Source organism: Pelophylax lessonae (assembly GCF_965119305.1).
Source record: "Pelophylax lessonae genome assembly, chromosome: 9".
In the NCBI taxonomy this organism is placed as follows: Eukaryota; Metazoa; Chordata; class Amphibia; order Anura; family Ranidae; genus Pelophylax; species Pelophylax lessonae.
In genome coordinates, this window is record NC_138776.1 from 238,515,988 (window position 1) to 238,540,079 (window position 24,092).

Genomic DNA, 24,092 nt, shown 5'->3' on the forward strand with positions numbered 1-24,092 from the left:
TCACAATGGCTGGGTATAATTACAAAACCTTTATTAAAAAAAAAAACAGTAAATTTGCATCAACAACTAAATATAGTTTAGTCTCCAGGGAGGTCCAAGATTTGGTTGAGTAAGTCAGCTATTCTCTTCTTTGGATAAGTTGCCGCTTCTACGTTTTGTTTAGGAGAACAAAGTGTACAAATGCAAAACTATCAGTATAATAAAAGAAGGGTTGCATCAAACCTGCAGGTCTAAAACCCAGGAAGCAAGTGCGGCGGCGATTTGAGTCGGCAAAAGATATGATGAGGCTTTAATAACTCAATGAATAAGGCTTCAACTCATGGACTGCCACGTAAACACAACATTTACCCAGAAGCCATTGCTTCTTCTGCACAGACTTACTTTTTATCCAATGCCCCACATCTACCTTGTACCTGACCACTTCAGTGTAGTCTATACAGTACCTGCGTGCCTTTCTATAAGCTCCTTCAGTGGTATGGACATTTCCTCTTCCACAGTACATGGATTGTTGACGTGGCCGGAGATGTTGAACAGTTTAGTTCCCGAATTTCTTTCCCGGCCGAAGCTGGCGAACCAGGAGCCTCCACGTCTGCAGATGGTGGGTGCCACTGAAACGGTCTCCACATTAGCAACAGTTGTTGGACACCCAAAGACTCCTATGAGGCAGAATGAGAGACCAGACAATTATTATCCCCCATCTACCACCAGGTGTCTAGTTCGGAGGATACAACATCAATGTTTTGCCGATTTTGCCCTACTCAAATGTGAGTTACACTATTTTATCCAATAAATATATTTTAAATTACTACACTATATGGAGTCTTCTGTTACCCTATGTTGTTCTGCTTGAACCGGAGACGACAGGATTTCCTCTATTACATCCAGAATTTACCTCATTACTGTTGGTGGATTAACTTCATGCTGTTACCTTACTGCTGGAGCTTATTCTCACTCACTTCTTACACCATTGAGTGCTCACCGCTACTTGTTTGAATTTATTGTTCACCGCTGATTTTTTTATCACATATTTCTAGTGCACATCAATTTTTAATATTCGTTATTTATTTGCACATACGTATTGGTTACTTTTGTCTTGCACAGCTTTTTTACTATTTAATCTTTGGAATTTTTACAGTTGATTGATACACATTTTTATATTTATGGTATTTTTTGAAGATATATCATTTTTATTTGATCAGCGCAGCTCCATATTTATATTTCTATTACATTTCACCCAGCTTTGGCAAGGCTGACTAGGCAGCTGCAGCTATCACTTGGTTTATATCGTCTTATTAGATAGCGCAGGGGTCTCTCTTGCTCTTTCGTCTTCTTTACCCAACTCCGCTGTAGCCTACTGTTTAAAGCGGAGTTCCACCCAAAAGTGGAACTTCCTCTCATTTGCTTCCTCCCCCCCTCCGGTGCCACATTTGGCACCTTTCAGGGGGAGGGGGTACCTGTTTTTGACAGGTACCCTTCCCCACTTCCGGGAAACGGCGCAGCAGCGCTGTTACTCGGAAGTTTGGCCCCCTCATCCTTCCCCCGTCGCTGAGCCAATCCGAAAGCGCAGTGCGCTTCGCACATGCGCAGTAGGGACCTGCCGTGAAGCCGCAAGGCTTCACTGCCGGGTTCCCTTACCAGCAATGACAGCGGCAGCACCCGACAGCCGATGGAAACATCGGCTGCAGTGCCGACCTCGCTGGACTCCAGGACAGGTAAGTGTCCTAATATTAAGTCAGCAGCTACAGTATGTGTAGCTGCTCACTTTTAATTTTTGGAGGGGGGGGGGGGGGGGAGACTCTGCTTTAATACAAAATGACAGGTGCATTCAAATCCCAATGACAGACTACTTGAACTTTCTTTTGGTGAGCTGCCACAATGAATATACCAGCCAGTCTCTCAGCATTCCACTATTTATATAATTATTCATAGTTACATAGTTAGTGAGGTTGAAAAAAGACACAAGTCCATCCAGTCCAACCTATGATGTGTGTGTGTGTTTGCTTTTAACCGTACATTGTATACCCCTGTATGTTGTGGTCTCTAAGGTGCCCATCTAATAGTTTTTTGAAACTATCAGTGCTCCCTGCTGATACGACTGCTTGTGGAAGAGAATTCCACATCCTTACCGCTCTTACAGTGAAGAACCCCTTACGCACTTTAAGGTTAAACCGCCTTTCCTCTAGTTTTAGTGAGTGGCCACGTGTCTTATTGTATCTCCTTTCTCTGAATAGTTTGTTCCTTATGCTCGGGTCGCCAGTACAGTATTTGTACATTGATATCATATCCCCCCTCAATCGTCTCTTCTCCAGAGAGAATAGGTTCAGTGCTTGTAGTCTTTCCTCATAGCTGATGTCCTCCATTCCCCTAATTATTTTTGTTGCCCTTCTCTGGACTTTCTCCAGTTCCAGCACATCCTTCCTGAGGACCGGTGCCCAGAACTGGACAGCATACTCCAGATGTGGCCGGACCAGAGTCTTGTAGAGTGGGAGAATAATCTCTTTATTTCTGGAGTGAATCCCCTTTTTTATACATCCCAGTATTCTGTTGGCTTTGCTTGCGACGGCTTGGCATTGCATGCCACTGCCAAGCTTGTTGTCTACCAGTACCCCCAAGTCCTTTTCCATCATTACATTGTGAGTGTCTTCTATTGGAAAGAACCTCACTGTATACAGCAGCTAGTTCTTCTGCACAGCACATGCAAACAAAATGTACAATTTCTAGATGGTAATGAAAGGCAAATCAGTTCTTACCAACATCAGCGGGAAATGGGGGTTTGAGACGGGGCTTCCCCTGCTTCCCTTCAATACTCTCGATCAACGCCGTTTCTTCACCGCAGATGTATGCCCCGGCTCCTCTTACCACAAACACGTCAAAGTCATACCCGGAGCCGCAAGCATTTCGTCCGATAAGTCCCGCCTCATACGCCTCCCGGACGGCCACCTGTTCCAATGCAGAACAGTGAGTTTAGAAGCTACAGCACATTCACATAATGCTAATATACACTGAACAAAATTATAAAATAAACACTTTTGTTTTTTGCCCCCATTTTTCATGAGCCGAACTCAAAGGTCTAAGAAAACGGGGATTCATCCCTGCAGAGAACACCTCTCTAAAGTGCCAAAAATCTAAGACTTTTTCTATATACACAAAAGGCCTATTTCTCTCAAATATTGTTCACAAATCTGTGTTAGTGAGCACTTCTCCTTTGCCGAGATAATCCATCCACCTCACAGGTGCGTTATATCAATATGCTGATTAGACAGCATGATTATTGCACAGGTGTGCCTTAAGCTGACCACAATAAAAGGCCACTCTAAAATGTGCAGTTTTATCACACAGCACAATGCCACAGATATCCCAAGTTTTGAGGGAGCGTGCAATGGGCATGCTGACTGCAGGAATGTCCACCAGAGCTGTTGCCCGTGAATTGAATGTTCATTTCTCTACCATAAGCCGTCTCCAAAGGCGTTTCAGAGAACTTGGCAGTAAATCCAGCTGGCCTCACAACCGCAGACCACGTGTAACCACACCAGCCCAGGACCTCCACATCCAGCATCTTCACCTCCAAGATCGTCTGAGACCAGCCACCTGGACAGCTGCTGCAACAATTGGTTTGCATAACCAAAGAATTTCTGCACAAACTGTCAGAAACCGTCTCAGGGAAGCTCATCTGCATGCTCATCGTCCTCATCAGGGTCTCCACCTGACTGCAGTTCCATCATCGTAACCGACTTGAGTGGGCAAATGCTCACATTCAATGGCATCTGGCACTTTGGAGAGGTGTTCTCTTCACGGATGAATCCCGGTTTTCTTAGATCTTTGAGTTCAGCTTATAAAAAATGGGGGCAAAAATAAGTGTTGCATTTATAATTTTGTTCAGTATATAATCAGACTATTTATATATGTTTAAAAGAGCAGCAAGACCTGTGGCCTGTTGCCATGGAGTCTGACACCTAGATGTGTATTCCATGTGTTTCAATGTAGTAGACGGACAGACTGTCATTGACAGTCTTGTCCTATTCCTATTGTCTATCTATTGAGCTGGGGTGTGGATTGTGTTAAGTCTGCCTGTCCCATTGTTAAATGTTAATGACCTCACACTGTTCTGTCCAGATGGCCAGATAATTCGTTCAGGTTAATTCGGTTTCTGTATACAATTTAATCTGCATAAGATAATGTAATCAGGCAACCCCTGACCTGTTTGTAGTAATTTGGTCAGGAGGGGGGTTTGCTCATGTGTGTATAAATTGAGTGTGAAACTGTTCAATAAAGGAGAAGGATATATGGGATATATGTTCATGACTGCAAGGAAGCCGTATACTGACGGAAGACCACAAGTACAGTGTGGGTCAGTGGTTCCGTTACATTCTCTAAAACACAGAACTGGTGAGATGATGTAATCCAAGATAAAGCATTCCAGTCCTGTTTGCAAACATTTGGCTGGTCTCTGTGACCATTTTTCTATACAGATTACCATTTCTAAGCATTCTTTTCCCCTTTCTCCTGTTTCTATTAGGCTCCTTATAACTGACATGTAACTTGGGACTATTCTTGGCAGTATGTGTCAACTATGAAAAAAGGACATCAATTAGCACTTTGATATAAGTTTTTCAATGCAGCATAAACAGCTAACAGTTGTAAAGACACCATAGAGTGTCCATACTTCAGAAATATTGGTCAAAGATATATAAAGGGCTTGTAAGGACAGGTGAGTACCTGGAGGTTGGATGCCTCATTGTAGAACTCTCCGCGGATGTAAATGTAAGCAGCTCGTGCACCCATACTGTGGCCAGCCACCAGGCAACCTTCCACCAGCTTGTGGGGGTCATGCCGCATAATCTCACGGTCCTTGCAGGTTCCTGGCTCTCCTTCGTCAGCATTAACTACAAGATACTTAGGCCTGAAATGTGAAGGAGATGGAGATTTGCGTTCACAATGTCAAGAGAAGACATCATAAGTATAAAAGCATAAGACACCCAAGAAGACAGCCTAAAATTTAAATACTTTAAACAAAAGAACCATTCATCAATTTAACCATTTAATCAAAAGAACCATTCAGGATCCATTCTCCATCCATCCAGTGGATCAGATGACAGACGGATGGAAACTGGCAGGTGGTCCATTTCCATCTGACTGCCCTACAGAGAACAGTGGGCTGTGTCCATGTCCGCACTGCACTGGACCTGTCATCCACCTGCTCAGCTGGGATAAGCGGAGAGATCCCTGGATGGGGTCTGCCCAATCTAAATGTGGCCTTAGATTGAACGAAAATAAAAAAAAAGATCCATTTCCCCCATCTACGCATTCCAGGTGGATGGGGGAATCCTCCCACTGTGAACCATGGCAGAACTACCAGCATCAGAAAGGTATGCGACCGGGTCCTGGGGTTCAACCATTATTGCTGTTCCCAGCCTCCTCTTGCTGTCCTGTCCCTGCTATTGAACAGCGCTGGTCTCTGTCTCTATGGCTGCAGTGCATTAGGACCCAGTGCTGGTTACTTTATGGGGCTGACGGGCACATGTGCAGGAGGGCCAGCACAATTGGTTGGAGACAGCTGAGCCTTTCCACAGGCTGTCTATCAGTGGTTACACTACAAAGCCTTCTCTGTTGACATTCTGATCGGGATGCGATCCAGGTGATGCTCCCAGTGGAATCTAATAAAAAGTGGTTTTACTGATCAGAGCCCACACCTTACTGGTATGGAGCCCACATGGATGCTGAACATATGATTGATATATATGTGATTGTACGCTTGATGCTAATAAATACTGTGTTTAGTAAATCCAACTGGGAGCATCACCTGGATCACATCCCGATTGGCATGTCAACAAAGTAGGCTATGCAGACCGGCGAGAGGCTCAGCTGTCTACAACCAATAGTGCAAGCTCTCCCCCCGCATGCACCTATCAGCTCCATAATGTAACCAACACTGGGTCCTAATAGACTGGCACCACTGGCATAGAGATGCCAGACCAGCGCTGTCAATAGCAGGGGCAAGACAGCAAGAGGAGGCTGGGGACCCTGCAGTGGCAGAAGGCCAGGGCCTAGTCAAAAGTGCAACCTTTGCAACCCTGGTAGTTCTGCCACTGCATTGGACCCTCATATGGAATTCCCTGGTATGCTGGTGACATACCGCTTGCTTTCTGCCACTGTGGGGGTGCCCCCAAGACAGTAGGAAGAGGGCCCACAGCAGAACAGTTCAGTAAGGAGGGCTGCGGGACCAATGGGGGGGTCTTGGGGGGGCCTTCAAGGTTTCTTGCACAAGGGCTCTGAAGGTTCTAGTTATGCCCCTGAAAAGGGAGCCATCTGCCTACCCCCTCCCACTATTCCTTTTACCAATAAAAATGCTGTACTGGCCACTGATGCTTTCTACGCTGAGAAAGTCCTTGCAAGAGTTTACTTAGCTTCATATGTCATTCAGCAACTCAGAACATGTTTGCAAACCCCAAAATACCCTCAAAGGTCATGGCAGGTGTTCTACACTTATTGCTGCTACCCTGCTTCCTTTATAATATATCATTTTATCTTAAAGCGGAACTAAACCTAATGTTTTAACAGTTTCAAACAGTTACATTCCTGGAATGCTGGGATTGCTAATGCCCCGTACACACGTTCCGATAATCGTACGATAAAACTCGCTTTCAACCTGATCGCACGATAATCTGATCGTTAGTACACAGCTTTCGACAGCCGATTACGACAGTTCATCCAACAAAATCCGAAGGGACAAACAGGAAAACTTCTGTCATACGATAGCCCCGCGAACGACAATCGTTTAATCAGTACAGTATGCGTCCGCTAGATCGATCGACAAAGACCACGCATGATCAGAAACACTAAAATAGCACGGAAAAAGCCTGGCTGCTATTGGTTTTTTTTTTTTTTTTTTTGCACCATCTGATACGTAGCCAAGCAACCAGGAAGCTTTTCCTGAATTGTACGACAAAAATCATACGGTTTGTACGCATTGTTGAATTCGATGTTAGCATCATGCAACAAAATGCGAACGATAAGTCGTCCGATTATCTGAACGTGTGTACGGGGCTTAACTGGCAAAGTGCTTGTGTTCTCAATCTCAACCAAACTGTCATGAATTTAATGGCTGGTGTCATAACTAATCACATGTGCAGCATCATGGCAGTTGCAGATCAAACAGAAGTTAAGATAGCAGTTTTCCTGGCTGAAAAAAAATAGCAGAGTTCAGTTCCGCTTTAACCACTTCAATACCGGGCACTTTAACCCCCTTCCTGCCCAGGCAAATTTTCCCCTTTTAGCGCTGTTGCATTTTGAATGACAATTGCGCGGTCATGCAACACTGTACCTAAACCAAATTTATGTTATTTTCCCCCCACAAATAGAGCTTTCTTTTGGTGGTATTTGATCACCTCTGGGTTTTTTCCTTTTTGCTAAACAAATAAAAAAAGACCGAAAAGTTTGAAGAAAAAAAAAGTTTTTTTTGTTTATGTTATACAATTTTGTAAATAAATAAGTTTTTTCCTGCACTGATGAGCACTGATGAGACTGCACTGACAGGCACTGATGAGGAGGCACTGATATGTGGCACTGATATGTAGCACTGATTTGCAGCATTGGTGGGCACTGATAGGCGGCATTGATGGGCACTGATAGGTGGCACTGATGGGCACTGATAGGCGGCACTGGTGGGCACTGACGGGCAGCACTGATGGGCACTAATGGGCTCTGATAGGCGGCACTGGTGGGCAATAATGGGCACTGGTGGGCGACACTGATAAGGAGGGCACTGGCGGGCAGCACTGATGGGGAGAGGGCAATGGGGGGCTCCCTGAGCCCTGATTGCCATCCCTGGTGGCCATAGTGGGCATTCCTGGGGTCATGGGTGGGCATCCCTGGTGGTTCTAGTGGCACCCCCCCCGAGGGTTTGCACTGGTAATCAATGATCTGATTACCAGTGCCAACCCCCCCCCCTGTCAGGGGAGCCGCCGATCGGCACTCCTTTACTACGAACTAAGGAAAGCCGATCAACGGCTGTTCCTGTTTACTATGTGACCAGCCGTGATTGGACACAGCTGGTCACATGGTAAAGAGCCTACGTCTTTACCGAGATCGGAAATGCAGGGTGTCAGGCTGACACCTCGCATCACCGATCGCTGCTCTGCGCGCCCCCGGGGGGTGCGCAGAGCTGTATTATCCTGCCGCCGTCATATGACGTCCGGTCAGGATAATACAACCACAATCCCGCCTTCATTCTGCTATAGGGCGGGTGGGATGTGGTTAATGTAACAGTGAACAAAGAGGGCAATCGAAAAACTGACACAGGCACTAACCTGAACCAGCTTTACCCAAAGCAAAATAGAAAGTAAAAGGTGGAGTTTGGCTTTAATGGCCTGCACCGAGTGAGCACTTTTGCCAATTATTAGTCTCACCTCTTAAAAGTGCTATATTTGTTTGGCCTCCATAGTGATCTAAAAGCTTCAAAACTTTTTGTATCCCTGACCTAGAAGTAGTACACAATCTGTTTTGACTTTGTTTCATGACAAACTCTTATTGCTCATTCACACTGGCAGCCAGGAGGCAGTAAAATCAGGTGATTGAGCCGTGGTTTAAGCAACACCACCCCCCCCCCCCAACAACCCCTCCTTCCCCGACTGCCTACCTAAAGAAGGGCATGCAGCTACTCAGGGCAATACACACATCGCATTTGGTGGTACAGCTGCCAAATGCAACCCTTTAAAATTTCAATGCTGCGTGGTGGTTTAGCCTTTTAAGGGTTAAACCTGGTGGTGAACAAGCGCCTTATCGCATTCTCACCACCTATTAAACACCTCAGAATAGCGATCCACCGCAGGCTGCCATGTGCAAGTCTGAGCCCTTTAAAGCAGAGCCAGCCAGGTGACTAAGGATGTACAGAAGGAGTTCAGTAAGGTCGACTTCATGTTTCTCTCCATACAGGTGTAATGTAATGGTCATTCTTATACCTTTCCACTGAAGAAGGAAATGAAGGTTACTTCCCCCTACTCATCCTTTTACACTAAATAAAACTTCAGTATTTAAAACACAATCATCCCAGCAGTTACAGATAGGGTGGTAGTGCAGGGACTGGTAATGCCATTTTAATTTGCCCCTGATTTCTCACACAGCATTGAAACTTACTGGCCTCCAAAAAACCCCTTTACTGATTCATCCACACATTACAGACCGCCTTACCTTTCATCAGATGGCTTGTTCATGAAGCTCCATTTGAGCCCAGTGGGGAAGCCAGCTCCTCCTCTTCCTCTCAGTCCTGAAGACTTTATCTCTCCGATTATCCAATCCACCCCTTTCAGCAGAATTTCCTTGGTCTTGTACCAGTCACCGCGGCTCTGCGCTCCTTTTAACCTACAAGTGGAAAGAAGGAAAGGTAGAAATGAGACTGCAATTATAATTAGAACTCTAGATTGTAAGCTCTAACGAGCAGGGACCTCTGATTCCTCCTGTATTGAATTGTATTGTAACTCTATTGTCTTCCCCACATTGTAAAGCTCTACGCAAACTGTTGGCGCTATATAAATCCTGTATAATAATAATAACCCAACTTTAGAAAATGTTTAAAACTTTCTGTCCACACAGTACTTCGTTTCCACCACAAGAGGTCCTCAGTCTCCATGGCTAAATGAAGTGCAGTCCAGTGTTACTCAACCCAGAAGACTGAGGAGGATACTATTAATGTAGGGTGTCATGGAGGGGCGTCTTTCATTCCTTAACTTTACTTTCACATTATTCCAAAGTCTTTACAGAGTATAGAGCGAAACTATCTTTCTAGCAAATTTAAAATGTATTTATAGCAAAAACATTTGTTTTGGTTAGAGCAGACAAGGGTTAAAAACCTGCAAGTTTTTTTTCTGCTGTCTGTGTAAAAATGGGGACATTTTCCTATTTTTTTCTATTAAAATAACAACCATGTTATTACTTACCTACTCTGTGCAGTAATTTTGCACAGGGCAGCCCGGGTCCTCTTCTTCTCGGGTCCCTCTTTGGATATTCTGGCCCCTCCCTCCTGTTGAGTGCCCCCACAGCAAGCATCTTGCTAGGGGGGCACCTGAGCCGAGCTGCAGATCCGTGTATCCATTCAGACACAGAGCTGCCGTTCGGCCCCGCCCCCTCTCTCTCTCCTGATTGGCTGAGTTTGATAGACAGCAGTGGGAGCCAATGGCGCCACTGCAGGGTCTCAGGCGTGCCCCCCATAGCAAACTGCTTACTATGGGGGCACCTGTCTTGGAAACACAGGAAGAAGTGAAAGAATTGCCCTCTTAGACAGTTGGTCACCAGTAAAGATGGCTCCATTGGAGGATTTACTCTCACCTCTTGTTCTGGTGACAACTATACAATTTTGGATGTCCCATTACTTTCTGTATCGGCAATGATAATCAACTGGAAAAATAGAGGGGGGTGAATGTATCTAATGGTGACACAGGCGGCAATACAAACCTGAGAGAGGTTCAAATCCTTACCTATACTATCCACAAAAATATCTGGATAACATATAATACAATAATACACTGCATGACTAACCATTCAGTGCATACAAACTCACCTCACTGTTAAAGTGATTGTAATGTCTCTTTTTTTTTTTCTATTAAAATAACAATCATGTTATACTTACCTACTCTGTGCAGTAATATTGCACTGGTCAGCCTGGGTCCTCTTCTTCTCAGGTCCCTCTTCAGCTCTTCTGGCCTCTCCCTCCTGCTGTGTGTCTCCCCCCCCCCCACAGCAAGCAGCTTGCTATGGGGGCACCTGAGCCGAGCTGCAGCTCCATGTATCCATTTAGACATGGAGCTGCCATTCGGCCCAGCCCCTCTCTCTCCTGAGTTTGATAGACAGCAGCAGGAGCCAATGGCGCCACTGCTGTGTCTCAGCCAATCAGGAGAGAGAGTCCCGGACAGCTGAGGCACTCGTGCACACCGCTGAATAGAGAAGGGGCTCAGGTAAGTATTAGGGGGGCTGCTGCACACAGAAGGTTTTTATCTTAATGCATTAAGATAAAAAAAAACCTTCTGACTTTACAAGTCATAAATGATGCGATTTTCTTTCCTGCAATCAGTCAGTGTTAATGGGGGAATTTCTCCCACAGCGCAATGTTTTTCTGCTGGTGGGGAGCCTTCCTTGTCAGCAGAACGCAATGATTACTGCTGGCGGCTATAGCATGCAAAAAATCCTGAAAGGCTGGTTTTACTGAAGTCGATCGATGAATTGACGTCAGTAAAACCAGCCTGCCCATAGATGGATTAAATCTTGGCTGGTTCCTGCTGAACAGGCCGAGATTTGGTCAATCAATGGCTGGCTTCAAAGACCATGCTATATCACAGGGGTCTTCAAACTATGGCCCTCCAGTTGTTCAGGAACTACAATTCCCATCATGCCTAGTCGTGTCTGTAAATGTCAGCGTTTTACAATGCCTCATGGGATGTGTAGTTCCCCAACAGCTGGAGGGCCGTAGTTTGAGGGTCCCTGCTATATCAGATAATGGTAATGCGATGAGTACTGTGGTGACATGATTTACATAATAAAGAAGACAACCATGGGTGGTAAACCTGCCTGCAAGCACAAAGACAGAATCCCAACTGACAATGACATTTCCAGTAGAAATAGGACAAAGTAGGAAAATCTAGCAGAGACAGGCCAAGCACATAAGAAATTTAGCTCACCTCCAATCATGGCGTCCATACAGATTAGTGAAAATTCTGTCCTCGTCACTCAAAGGCCCAAACTTTGTCTTCTTTGGTGCCTAGTAGGAAAAGTTAAGAAGTGAATTTTGTACTGTAAATGGCTGAGTTGCGCCTAGTTATGCCAGAGCTCCTCACTTCCACATCCAGTTAGCAGAAGGGGATTGGGGGAATGTAGATACAGAGATCTTACTGTTAAAGCCACATAAGAAGCCAGTAGGTGGTTCAACTATCTATTGTCTTCTGTAAAGGTTCTCATGTATCCAGGTCATGGTATAGTTAGTAGTAATTGTTCCCATTCAGCTGGACTTCTTCTGTAATGCTGAAGATGTTTCATAGCTTCTCCCAGCCACTGCTTCAGTCCCAATGAGTATATATCCCAAGCATTGTACCCACATATTAGGTAGCACAGACACCTACAGTATCTCACAAAAGTGAGTACACCCCTCACAAATTTGTAAATATTGGATTATATCTTTTCATGTAACAACACTGAAGAAATGACACTTTGCTACAATGTAAAGTAGTGAGTGTACAGCTTGTACAAGGCCCCTTTCACACAGGGGAGTCCATCGGCGGACTCTGTGTTTCTCAGCGGTGGATAAATCCGCCGATCCCCCGCTGAGCAGGCGGATGGCAGCTCTGTCTCCACGCTGTGTACGGAGACAGAGCTGTCATGTCCCCGCTGTTCTCTATGGGAGAATTGGATGGATCCCATCCGATCCGCTGGACGGATGGAAAATAGGGTTTCCATCCGTCCAGATTTGACGGACTGGATCGGATGTCAGCGGACATGTCTCCGCTGACATCCGATGCCCCATAGGGATGCATTGGGCATCCGTTCAGATCCGCCTAAAAAAACAGGCGGATCTGAACGGTCCGCTAGTGTGAAAGGGACCGAACAGTGTAAATTTGCTGTCCCCTCAAAATAACTCAACACAGACATTAATGTCTAAACCGCTGGCAAGAAAAGTGAGTACACCCTTAAGTGAAAATGTCCAAATTGGGCCCAAAGTGTCAATATTTTGTGTGGCCACCATTATTTTCCAGCACTGCCTTAACCCTCTTGGGCATGGAGTTCACCAGAGCTTCACAGGTTGCCACTGGTGTCCTCTTCCACTCCTCCATGATGACATCACAGAGCTGGTGGATGTTAGAGACCTTGCGCTCCTCCACCTTCCGTTTGAAAATGCCCCACAGATGCTCAATAGGGTTTAGGTCTGGAGACATGCTTGGCCAGTCCATCACCTTTACCCTCAGCTTCTTTAGCAAGGCAGTGGTTGTCTTGGAGGTGTGTTTGGGGTCGTTATGTTAGAATACTGCCCTGCGGCCCAGTCTCCGAAGGGATAGGATCATGTTCTGCTTCAGTATGTCACAGTACATGTTGGTATTCATGGTTCACTCAATGAACTGTAGCTCCCCAGTGCCAGCAGCACTCATGCAGCCCCAGACCATGACACTCCCACCACCATGCTTGACTGTAGGCAAGACACACTTGTCTTTGTACTCCTCACCTGGTTGCCGCCACACACACTTGACACCATCTGAACCAAATAAGTTTATCTTGGTCTCATCAGACCACAGGACATGGTTCCAGTAATCCATGTCCTTAGTCTGCTTGTCTTCAGCAAACTGTTTGCGGGTTTTCTTGTGCATCATCTTTAGAAGAGGCTTCCTTCTGGGACGACAGCCATGCAGACCAATTTGATGCAGTGTATGATCTGAGCACTGACAGGCTGACCCCCCCACCCCCACCCCTTCAACCTATGCAGCAATGCCGGCAGCACTCATACGTCTATTTCCCAAAGACAACCTCTGGATAGGACGCTGAGCACGTGCACTCAACTTCTTTGGTCGACCATGGCGAGGCCTGATCTGAGTGGAACCAGTCCTGATAAACCACTGTATGGTCTTGGCCACTGTGCTGAAGCTCCGTTTCAGGGTCTTGACAATCTTCTTATAGCCTAGGCCATCTTTATGTAGAGCAACAATTCTTTTTTTCCAGATCCTCAGAGAGTTCTTTGCTATGAGGTGCCATGTTGAACTTCCAGTGACCAGTATGAGAGAGTGAGAGCGATAACACCAAATTTAACACACCTGTTCCCCATTCACACCTGAGACCTTGTAACACTAACGAGTCGCATGACACCGGGAAGGGAAAATGGCTAATTGGGGCCAATTTGGACATTTTCACTTAGGGGTGTACTCACTTTTGTTGCCAGCGGTTTTGACATTAATGGCTGTGTGTTGAGTTATTTTGAGGGGACAGCAAATTTACACTGTTATACAAGCTGTACACTCACTACTTTACATTGTAGCAAAGTGTAATTTCTTCAGTGTTGTCACATGAAAAGATACATTAAAATATTTACAAAAATGTGAGGGGTGTACTCACTTTTGTGAGATACTGTAAATACAAATCACCATGGAATGTGTAAAGCAACCTAGGTTCCTTCAAAGATTTCTCTGGGTTCCTTGAGGTATGGCTGATTGAGCTCCAATTTGATGGTGCCCGCATGGTTACTGGGGTCAACATCACTTGGCAGAGCCAGCTGCATAAACCATATGTTCTTTTTAGCTACATGTAAGGGTCACATTCTGAGCACCACTGTAAGGTGGGCATGCTTTCCACTGACCACCAGCTGCTTGGGGATCTATTGTTGCTGGTGGGTCTACTGTTTTTTGGGACGCCTACTATTGCTGGCTGCTGGGGGATCTACTGTTGCTAGGGGGTTTATTGAGAGGAGAGTAGAGGGCAGATACAAGGGGCAGCACTAGAAGGTGGACTGGGGCTGGTACAATTGGCAACTTGGGGGGAGGAGGGGTGCACCTATTTTCTGTGAAAAAAAGCCCTGCAAACATCCATAGCAATAGTACTACATCAGCGAACAGAACTCACCATTACTAGCTCAGTGCCTCCACTACAGCCAGCATAGTGCAAATTACTGCCAGTCTGTAACAAGTAATTTGGCATCCACTACCGTTTACTGTGATGAAAATCGTATCATTAGCTAAATAGTTGCAAAAAGCAGTGAACAATTAGAACCGGTTCACATTAGCGCGACTTGTCAGGCGACTTGTCAGCCTGACAAGTCGCGCTCCATCGCAGTCCATTGACTGCTACAGGACCCGTTCTAATAGGAGTGACACAAGTCGCTCCGACTTAGAAAAAGGGTCCTGTACTATTTCGGGGCGACCTCGGAGCGACTTGCATAGACTTCCATTATGTGAAGTCCCTGCAAGTCGCTCCGAAGTCGTAATGCACAAGTCGCCCCCGAAGTAGTAAGGAGTCGTGTCGCCCCAGTGTGAACCGGCTCTTAAAGATATGCTGAGGAAAGGGGTTTCATACTATGTTTACCTTACACCACTGATCAAAGTAATGTCAGAACCTCACACTCACCTGCAGGTATTACAAGGCCATTCTCAGTTTGTACAGAACAGAAGTCAGGGTATGCAATATAGTTTGTTATAATCCTTGCTTTGCACATTCCTGATCTTTGTCTTGCTATCAAGGGAGAGCTGACTCACCTGCTCAGGTGCTGTTGAGTTAAATCTAGCAAAGGCGACAGAAGGTGCAGGAGAGGGGAGTGAAGCACGAAGGATCTGCCTGAGGGAGAGCATCATCCTGACTGGAGATGGCCTGTGATGCAATGAAAAGTACAACAAACATGTTAGAGGTGTTAACATTTTTGCAACAAAACTGGTAAGAGCAAATACACAAAACCCATCTAATAGATTGGTAAATAACCGCTTTCCCTTTGTAAAATGTTCCAAACTGATCACCAAGGCCCTGCTATCCATTACACTGTAGTATCATTTCATACTACATTGTATATCCCATTTATAAAACACAGGCCATGTCAAAGTCTGGGGTGCCTTTGTAGTTTTCCTGCTGAACTTTTCTGAGATTGGAGGAAAAGCCGGTCACATGACCCAGCTCTCCTCTTCCCAGCACTGGATTGAGTCTCCTGAAGTAAGTGGAGTGAAATGTACACTGTTTAAAGCACACCTATGTGTCCTGTGAAATACTACAAAGTATGGTCTACGCTAGGAATCGACCGATTATCGGTAAGGCCGATATATCGAGGGCCGGTTTGCACTTTCCCTGATATATCAGAATCGGCCCTCCGGAGGTTACCGATATTGCCGATATTGTCGTGACGTCATTGCGTATGTTGTGCCACGCGTCTCCGCGCACTGGGACAGCTTCTGCCTTCTTAGGCCGCCTCCCTCAGCCTCGTCTGGAGTCGGGGAGTCTTGGGACAGTGAGTGTACAGCGCACACAGTCTGTTTAACACAGTCGCCACATACATACACCCACCCATAGCTGCCCACCCATAGCTGCCCGATGCCAGCCAGCCAGCCACCCACACACCAACAGGCCTGTACCAGCCAGCCAGCCACCCACACACCAACAGGCCTGTACCAGCCAGCCACCCACCCACAGGCCCTGGACCTGTAACCAGCCAGCCACCCACAGGCCCTGGGCCTGTACCAGCCAGCCACCCACAGTCCCTGGGCCTGTACCAGCCAGCCACCCACATGCCCTGGGCCTGTACCAGCCAGCCACCCACATGCACTGGGCCTGTACCAGTCAGCCACCCACAGGCCCTGGGCCTGTACCAGCCAGCCACCCACAGGCCCTGGGCCTGTACCAGCCAGCCACCCACAGGCCCTGGGCCTGTACCAGCCAGCCACCCACAGGCCCTGGGCCTGTACCAGCCAGCCACCCACAGGCCCTGGGCCTGTACCAGCCAGCCACCCACAGGCCCTGGGCCTGTACCAGCCAGCCACCCACAGGCCCTGGGCCTGTACCAGCCAGCCACCCACAGGCCCTGGGCCTGTACCAGCCAGCCACCCACAGTCCCTGGGCCTGTACCAGCCAGCCACCCACAGTCCCTGGGCCTGTACCAGCCAGCCACCCACATGCACTGGGCCTGTACCAGTCAGCCACCCACAGGCCCTGGGCCTGTACCAGCCAGCCACCCACAGGCCCTGGGCCTGTACCAGCCAGCCACCCACAGGCCCTGGGCCTGTACCAGCCAGCCACCCACAGGCCCTGGGCCTGTACCAGCCAGCCACCCACAGGCCCTGGGCCTGTACCAGCCAGCCACCCACAGGCCCTGGGCCTGTACCAACTGGAAAGAGAAGGGGGTGCACACCGCTCAGAGGCTGAATGTAGTGGATAATTCCAATGAAGGACTGCAGTATTCTTCACAGCTGGGTGCTCGCTAGGGTCCGTAGTATTGCAATGATTAAGCACTTTGTGTGAAACGTGTCTGCTGAACTGTGTGCTCCTGTGTCATGTCGATTTTTGGACCTGTGATTATTCAATAAATTATAGGTTCTTTTATCGCTGGAGGTGCCGCTTTTTCTTTGCTTTGACCCCTGGGCCTGTACCAGCCAGCCACCCACAGGCTCTGCGCCTGTACCAGCCAGCCACCCACCACACAGGGTGCCAGCCAGCCACCAAAGGGTGCCAGCCAGCCACCAACCACAGGGTGCCAGCCAGCAACCCATCACAGGGTGCCAGTCAGCCAGCCAGCCACCCACAGGCCCTGCACCTGTACCAGCCAGCCACCCACCACACAGGGTGCCAGCCAGCCAGCCACCAAAGGGTGCCACCCAGCCATCAACCACAGGGTGCCAGCCAGCAACCCACCACAGGGTGCCAGTCAGCCAGCCACCCACCACAGGGTGCCAGCCAGCCACCCACCCACGAATGGGTTCAGTAACAGATTTGTGTCGAAAATTGTGTTTATTTTGAAAAACTTTAAATGTTCAAAATATCGGCCGATACCGATCGGCCGATACCGATATGCAATGGCCAAAATATCGGTATCGGCAACAAAAAAAACTATATCGGTCGATCCCTTGTCTACTCTAAATGGTTAGCGGACCCCACTACCGTTTCTTCCTAACAAGTTGATCTGATGCTCTTTTTTTATGCTTTTATGGATATATCATTCTTGACAGGGTCATCTGTGGTAATAGAAGTTATGTTCTCTCCTAAGTTACTTAATGATACCGTGTTTCCCCGAAAGTAAGCCCTACCCCGAAAAGAAGACCTAGTCTGATTATCGGGGAGGGCTGCAATATAAGCCCTTCCCCAAAAAAAGCTCAAGATTTAATTCCTTGTAAAATCATGTAATCTGTGCTGTAAAAGTATTATATAATGTCCAGTCCGCCTCTTCCCAGCTGTATGTAACATGATAATACCTTATTTACAGCGCCGCTGGGCGCTCATGTGACCCGCCGGAGCTCTCATACTCCTTCCGGCTGACGTCAATGGCCCCTCCCCCTGCAGTCCTCGGACCAGGGCTAACGTCAGCCGGGATCCCGGCATCTCCCTCTGCAGTGCTCGAAGCGGGAAAGAATCGCTCCGGCGGGTCATGTGAGCGCCCAGCAACGCTGTAAATAAGGTATTTTCTATAACGCACATGGCGCAGTGCAGCCATCGTGGCCGCGCCATGTTGCTAGGACACGGCGTGACCCCGATCTTGGTAATGAGCCAATGACATGGCTCTTTGCCCATGTGATCGGCTGTGTCCAATCACAGCTGGTCACATGCAAATGAGAAAGTGCCGTTTATAGTATCTCCTCGCCTCACACTGTTAAGAGTGTGTAGCGAGGAGAGCCGATCAGCGGCTCCTCCTCAAAAGGGGAACCTAGGAAAGGTAATCAGGGCACTGATCATCAGTGCCCTGATTACAGAAAAGAAAAAAAAAAACATGCCCGTAAGTCCCCCCAACCAATGCCCATCAGTGCCCACAATCAGAACCCATAGTGTTGCCAGTCAGTGCATGCCCACCAGTGCCGCCCGTCTGTGCCCACCAGTGCTGTCCGTCAGTGCCCACCAGTGCTGTCCGTCAGTGCCCACCAGTGCTGTCCGTCAGTGCCCACCAGTGCTGCCCGTCAGTGCCCACCAGTGCTGCCCGTCAGTGCCCACCAGTGCTGCCCGTCAGTGCCCACCAGTGCTGCCCGTCAGTGCTGCCCACCAGTTCTGCCCGTCAGTGCCCACCAGTGCTGCCCACCAGTGCCCACCAGTGCCGCCCGTCAGTGTCACCTATCAGTGCCCATCAGTGCGACATTAGTACCTCCTCATCAGTGCCACCTCACCAGTGCCCATAAGTGCCACCTCATCAGTGCAGCCTATCAGTGCCGCCACATCAGTGAAGGTGAAAAATTACTTATTTTCAAAATAAAAAAACCCAGAGGTGATTAAATACCACCAAAACAAAGCTTTATTTGTGTGAAGAAATGATAAAAATGTCAGATGTAGCATGACTGCGCAATTGTCATTCAAAGTGTGACAGCGCTAAAAGCTGAAAATTGGCCTGGGCAGGAAGAGGGTGAAAGTGCCCTGTATTGAAGTGGTTAAAGGTAATTTTAGGTGGCACAAAAACGCAATAACTTACCCAATATTTTGGTAAAGTATAAAATATGAGGTTGCACCGAGTAACTAGATAGATGCCCTTAAATTTGCATGTGCTCATGAAGTGGCGACAAATTTCAGTACCGGACAATTGCGCGGTCACGTGACGCTGTACCTAAATAAAATTGACGTCCTTTTTTCCCCACAAATAGAGCTTTCTTTTGGTGGTATTTGATCACCTCTGCAATTTTTATTTTTTGTGCTGTAAACAAAAAAGAGCGACAATTCAGAAAAAAAAAAAAAAACAATATTTTTCACTGTCTGCTATATAACATTCCCAAAAAAAAAATTTAAAATCAAATTTTTTTTTAACATTTTAGGCCAAATTGTCTGCTACATATTTTGGGTAAAAAAAAAAAAAAAAAATTGCAATAAAAGTATTTTGATTGGTTTGTGCAAAAGTTATCCTCGTTTACTAACTACGAGAAAGATTTATGTCATTTCGGTTTTTTTTTTACTAGTAATGGCGCCGATCTGCGATTTTTTGCAGGACTGCGACATTGCAGCGGACAGATCGGACTCCTAACTGACATTTTTGACACTTTTGGGGGTACCAGTGACATTACTAGAGTAATCAGTGCTATAAATATGCACTGTTACTGTAATAATGACACTGGCAGGGAACGGGTTAACCCTGTAAGTGATCAAGGGGTTAAATGTGTACCTAGGGGCGTTTCTAGCTGTATGGGGGCGTGGCTTGTGAAATGACCATAGAGACCTGTGTTCCTATATAGAAGGATCACAGGCGCTCTGTGATCATTCCAGAGAGAAGAATGGTCAGCTGTGTTTACAACAGCTGACCGTCCTTCTCTCTCAGCGAGGAGCGATTGTGGGTGGCTCATTAGACACACAGAATGGGGCTTGGCCATGCCGCCGCCAGCTCCCTCCTCAATGGCTGTGATTACAACAAGAGCCAATAAGGAGGGCGAGATTGAGATCGGGCTCAGGTAAGTAGAGGAACTGCATGCAGAAAGGTTTTTACCTTATAGAATGCATTAACCACTTCCCGCCCGCCCAATAACAAAATGACGGCGGGAATGTGGTTGTGTTATCCTGACCGGACGTCATATGACGGCGGCAGGATAATACAGCCTCTGGCGGAGGCTCTTTACCATGTGATCAGCCGTGTCCAATCACAGCTGGTCACATAGTAAATAGGAACAGCCGTTGATCGGCTTTCCTTAGTTCGTGCCTGACAGGCACGAGTAAAGGAGCGCAGATCGGCGGCTCCCCTGACAGGGGGGGGGGGGGGGGTCGGCACTGGTAATCAGATCATTGATTACCAGTGCAGACCCTCGGGGGGGGATGCCACTAGATCCCCCAGGGATGCCCACTATGACCCCAGGGATGCCCACTATGACCCCAGGGATGCCCACTATGGCCACCAGGGATGGCAATCAGGGCTCAGGGAGCCCCCCATTGCCCTCCCCATCAGTGATGCCCACCAGTGTCCTCCCTATCAGTGCTGCCCACAAGTGCCCATCATTGCCATCCTTTAGTGTCGCCCACCAGTGCCCATTATTGCCCACCAGTGCCGCCTATCAGTGCCCATTAGTGCCCATCAGTGCCGCCCGTCAGTGCCGCCCATCAGTGCCCATTAGTGCCCGTCAGTGCCGCCTATCAGTGCCGCCTATCAGTGCCCACCAATGCTGCATATCAGTGCTACCTATCAGTGCCACTCCATCAGTGCCTCCTCATCAGTGCAGGAAAAAACGTATTTATTTACAGAATTGTATAACATAAACAAAAAATCTTTTTTTTTTTTTTTCAAACTTTTCGTGAGGGGAAAATGACATAAATTTGGTGTAGGTACAGTGTTGCATGACCGCGCAATTGTCATTCAAAATGCAACGGCGCTAAAAGGGGAAAATTGGCCTGGGCAGGAAGGGAGGAAAGTGCCCGGTATTAAAGTGGTTAAAAAAAAAAAAAAAACAACTCCTGCCATTACAATCACTTTAAGGGTTAAAGTGGTTCCAAGGGCAAGGCATTTTTAATCCCCCCCCCCTCCCCCCCCAATACCCTTACTGGAGTCCAATCTGGATCCAACGCTGTGCTGGCCTCCCTTTCTTTTCTCAGAGGACACAGAGGCAGCTGCTGCTGTCAATCAAATCCTGTAGGGGGGGGGGGTCACCAGGCTAAGCCATGCTGTGTGAGTCTAAGGATGCACACAGCCCAGCTTGGTAGCAAGACCGCACTACTGCCTCCATAGGTGTCCTGATATGGGGGCAGACACAGAACAGAAGGAGCAGCTAGGAGTGCTGGCGAGGGACCCCAAGAGAAGAGGATGGGGGCTGCTCTGTGCAATACTATTACACAGAGCAGGCAAGTATGACATTTTACGTTTAATAATTATAGCAACTGGGTTAATTCTTCAAATTAGCATAAGTATTAGTGTAGGAGAATTCGGTCAGTTGTTAGTAGCTCAGTCACATTACAAAATCTGCCAAGAGTAGCAGCCAGTCTCTTTAGACATGAAAACAAATGCTTTTCTTCCTGTTGGTGTCACCACTGGGGAGATTTCTCCCACTTCCTGTCCTGTTTACATACAGGTGCATCTCAAAAAAATTAGAATATCATCAAAAAGTTTTTTTTTTCAGTAATTCAATTCAAAAAGTGAAACATATATTTTATATAGATGCATGTATGGAGTGTATGGAGATGCAGCCAGCTGAGGTCGGCACATACATCTAGGAGCCATACTTTGTGGATGAGACCAGATGATTGTCATACTATAGAAGGATTGGTGTCCTAAAAGGCCGTTTGTTCTGTACTAATTTACAGATCCACTTGCAAGGTGAGCAAGCATTTTAGCTGGCGGTGGAGCGCCTGCGCGGCGGTGAAGCACATATTTTAAAAGGGTGAAGAGCCCTCAACACTTAATCCTTTTTTCTTTATGTTTTTGGATATAAACTGTGGACTTTTTGGAAGCTTTTTCAGTTAAGCACATCGTTTTTAAGGGTAAAGGGCCATAAACAGGTAAAAAAAAATGTATTTTTTTTTTTTTTGAGTTCTTTCTGTTTGAACTGTAGCACATCATTTATGAGGGAGTGCTACCTTCAATTTATTGCTGTTTTACATGTTTTAGAATCTTTTTGTCATTAAGTATATAAAAGGTGTTGATGTCATATGAATATGTTTTTGATATGAGAGATTTTCTATAATATGTTTAAAGGAGATGTCAGCCAAAGCTTGTTTGGCTGTACATCTCCTATGGATCATGGATTCTGCACTCCTGTGACCCGTTTTCAGCAGAGAGCGGGCTCCCCGCTGAGAGCCTGAGCCGGACCCTCCCCCTGCTGAAAGCCTGAGCCGGACCCTCCCCCGCTGAAAGCCTGAGCCGGACCCTACCCCGCTGAAAGCCTGAGCCGGACCCTCCCCCGCTGAAAGCCTGAGCCGGACCCTCCCCCGCTGAAAGCCTGAGCCGGACCCTCCCCCCGCTGAGAGCCTGAGCCGGACCCTCCCCCCGCTGAGAGCCTGAGCCGGACCCTCCCCCGCCGAGAGCCTGACCCTCCCCCGCCGAGAGCCTGAGCCGGACGCTCCCCCGCCGAAAGCCTGAGCCGGACGCTCCCCCGCCGAAAGCCGGAGACGGACGCTCCCCCGCTGAAAGCCGGAGACGGACGCTCCCCCGCTGAAAGCCGGAGACGGACGCTCCCCCCCCGCTGAGAGCCTGAGCCAGAGGCTCCCCCCCGCTGAGAGCCTGAGACGGACGCTCCCCCCGCTGAAAGCCTGAGCCGGACCCTCCCCCGCTGAAAGCCTGAGCCGGACCCTCCCCCGCTGAGAGCCTGAGCCGGACCCTCCCCCGCTGAAAGCCTGAGCCGGACCCTCCCCCGCTGAAAGCCTGAGCCGGACGCTCCCCCGCTGAAAGCCTGAGACGGACGCTCCCCCGCTGAAAGCCTGAGACGGACGCTCCCCCGCTGAAAGCCTGAGACGGACGCTCCCCCGCTGAAAGCCTGAGACGGACGCTCCCCCGCTGAAAGCCTGAGACGGACGCTCCCCCCGCTGAAAGCCTGAGCCAGAGGCTCCCCCCTGCTGAAAGCCTGAGCCAGAGGCTCCCCCCCGCTGAGAGCCTGAGACAGACGCTCCCCCCGCTGAGAGCCTGAGACAGACGCTCCCCCCGCTGAGAGCCTGAGACGGACGCCCCCCCCCCCGCTGAGGGCCTGAGACGGACGCCCCCCCCGCTGAGGGCCTGAGACGGACGCTCCCCCCGCTGAGAGCCTGGAGTATTCTGTCCAGTTCTGGTCGCCAGTCCTCAGGAGGGATGTGTTGGAGCTGGAGAGAGTCCAGAGAAGGGCAACTAAACTGATTAGGGGATTGGAGGACCTTAATTATGAAGAGCGTTTATAAGCGCTTGATTTATTCTCCCTAGAGAAGAGACGCCTGAGAGGGGACATGATCGCAATTTATAAATACCTCAATGGTGATCTCAGCATAGAAAAAAAACTATTCAGTCGCAAGGAGTGTAAGAAGACGCGAGGACATACAATGCGATTAGAGGAGAAGAGATTTAACCTCAGGCTACGCAGGGGGTTCTTTACTGTTAGGACTACAAGATTGTGGAATTCTCTTCCACAAATGGTGGTAACTGTGGGGAGTATGGCTACTTTTAAAAGACTCTTAGACGTACATCTCAAAGATCAGAACATTCAGGGGTATGAGAGATGATTACGGCCACACACACCTACACAGGTTGAACTGGATGGACTATTGTCTTTATTCAACCTCCATTACTATGTAACTATGTAAATGAGGGCAGTTTAACCACTTAAAGACTAAGCCTTTTTCTGACACTTGTTGCTTACAAGTTAAAATCAGTATTTTTTGCTAGAAATTTAGTTAGAACTAGTAATCGACCAATAGATATTTTGGTCATCAGATGACGGTATCGGCCGTTATTTTCAGACATGTAAACATTTTTTTTTTTCCTTCGGGCACTCCTTGTGGAGGGATCTGGGGGGTCTAAAAGACCCCAAACC

At 47.9% G+C, this 24,092-nt stretch overlaps 1 protein-coding gene across 1 annotated transcript in view; it reads right to left on the reverse strand.

Moving 5' to 3' along the window:
- NDUFV1 (NADH:ubiquinone oxidoreductase core subunit V1) overlaps nucleotides 1-24,092 on the reverse strand; it is a 40,787-nt gene that overhangs the window by 12,515 nt on the left and 4,180 nt on the right. The window contains exons 2-7 of the mRNA XM_082266744.1: nucleotides 15,213-15,324; nucleotides 11,667-11,746; nucleotides 9,187-9,357; nucleotides 4,717-4,900; nucleotides 2,751-2,940; nucleotides 444-656 (exon numbers count right to left, since the gene is read on the reverse strand). Of these exons, the coding sequence (XP_082122870.1) occupies nucleotides 444-656; nucleotides 2,751-2,940; nucleotides 4,717-4,900; nucleotides 9,187-9,357; nucleotides 11,667-11,746; nucleotides 15,213-15,308 (934 nt within the window). The 5' untranslated portion in view covers nucleotides 15,309-15,324. The remainder of the gene's footprint in view (nucleotides 1-443; nucleotides 657-2,750; nucleotides 2,941-4,716; nucleotides 4,901-9,186; nucleotides 9,358-11,666; nucleotides 11,747-15,212; nucleotides 15,325-24,092) is intronic.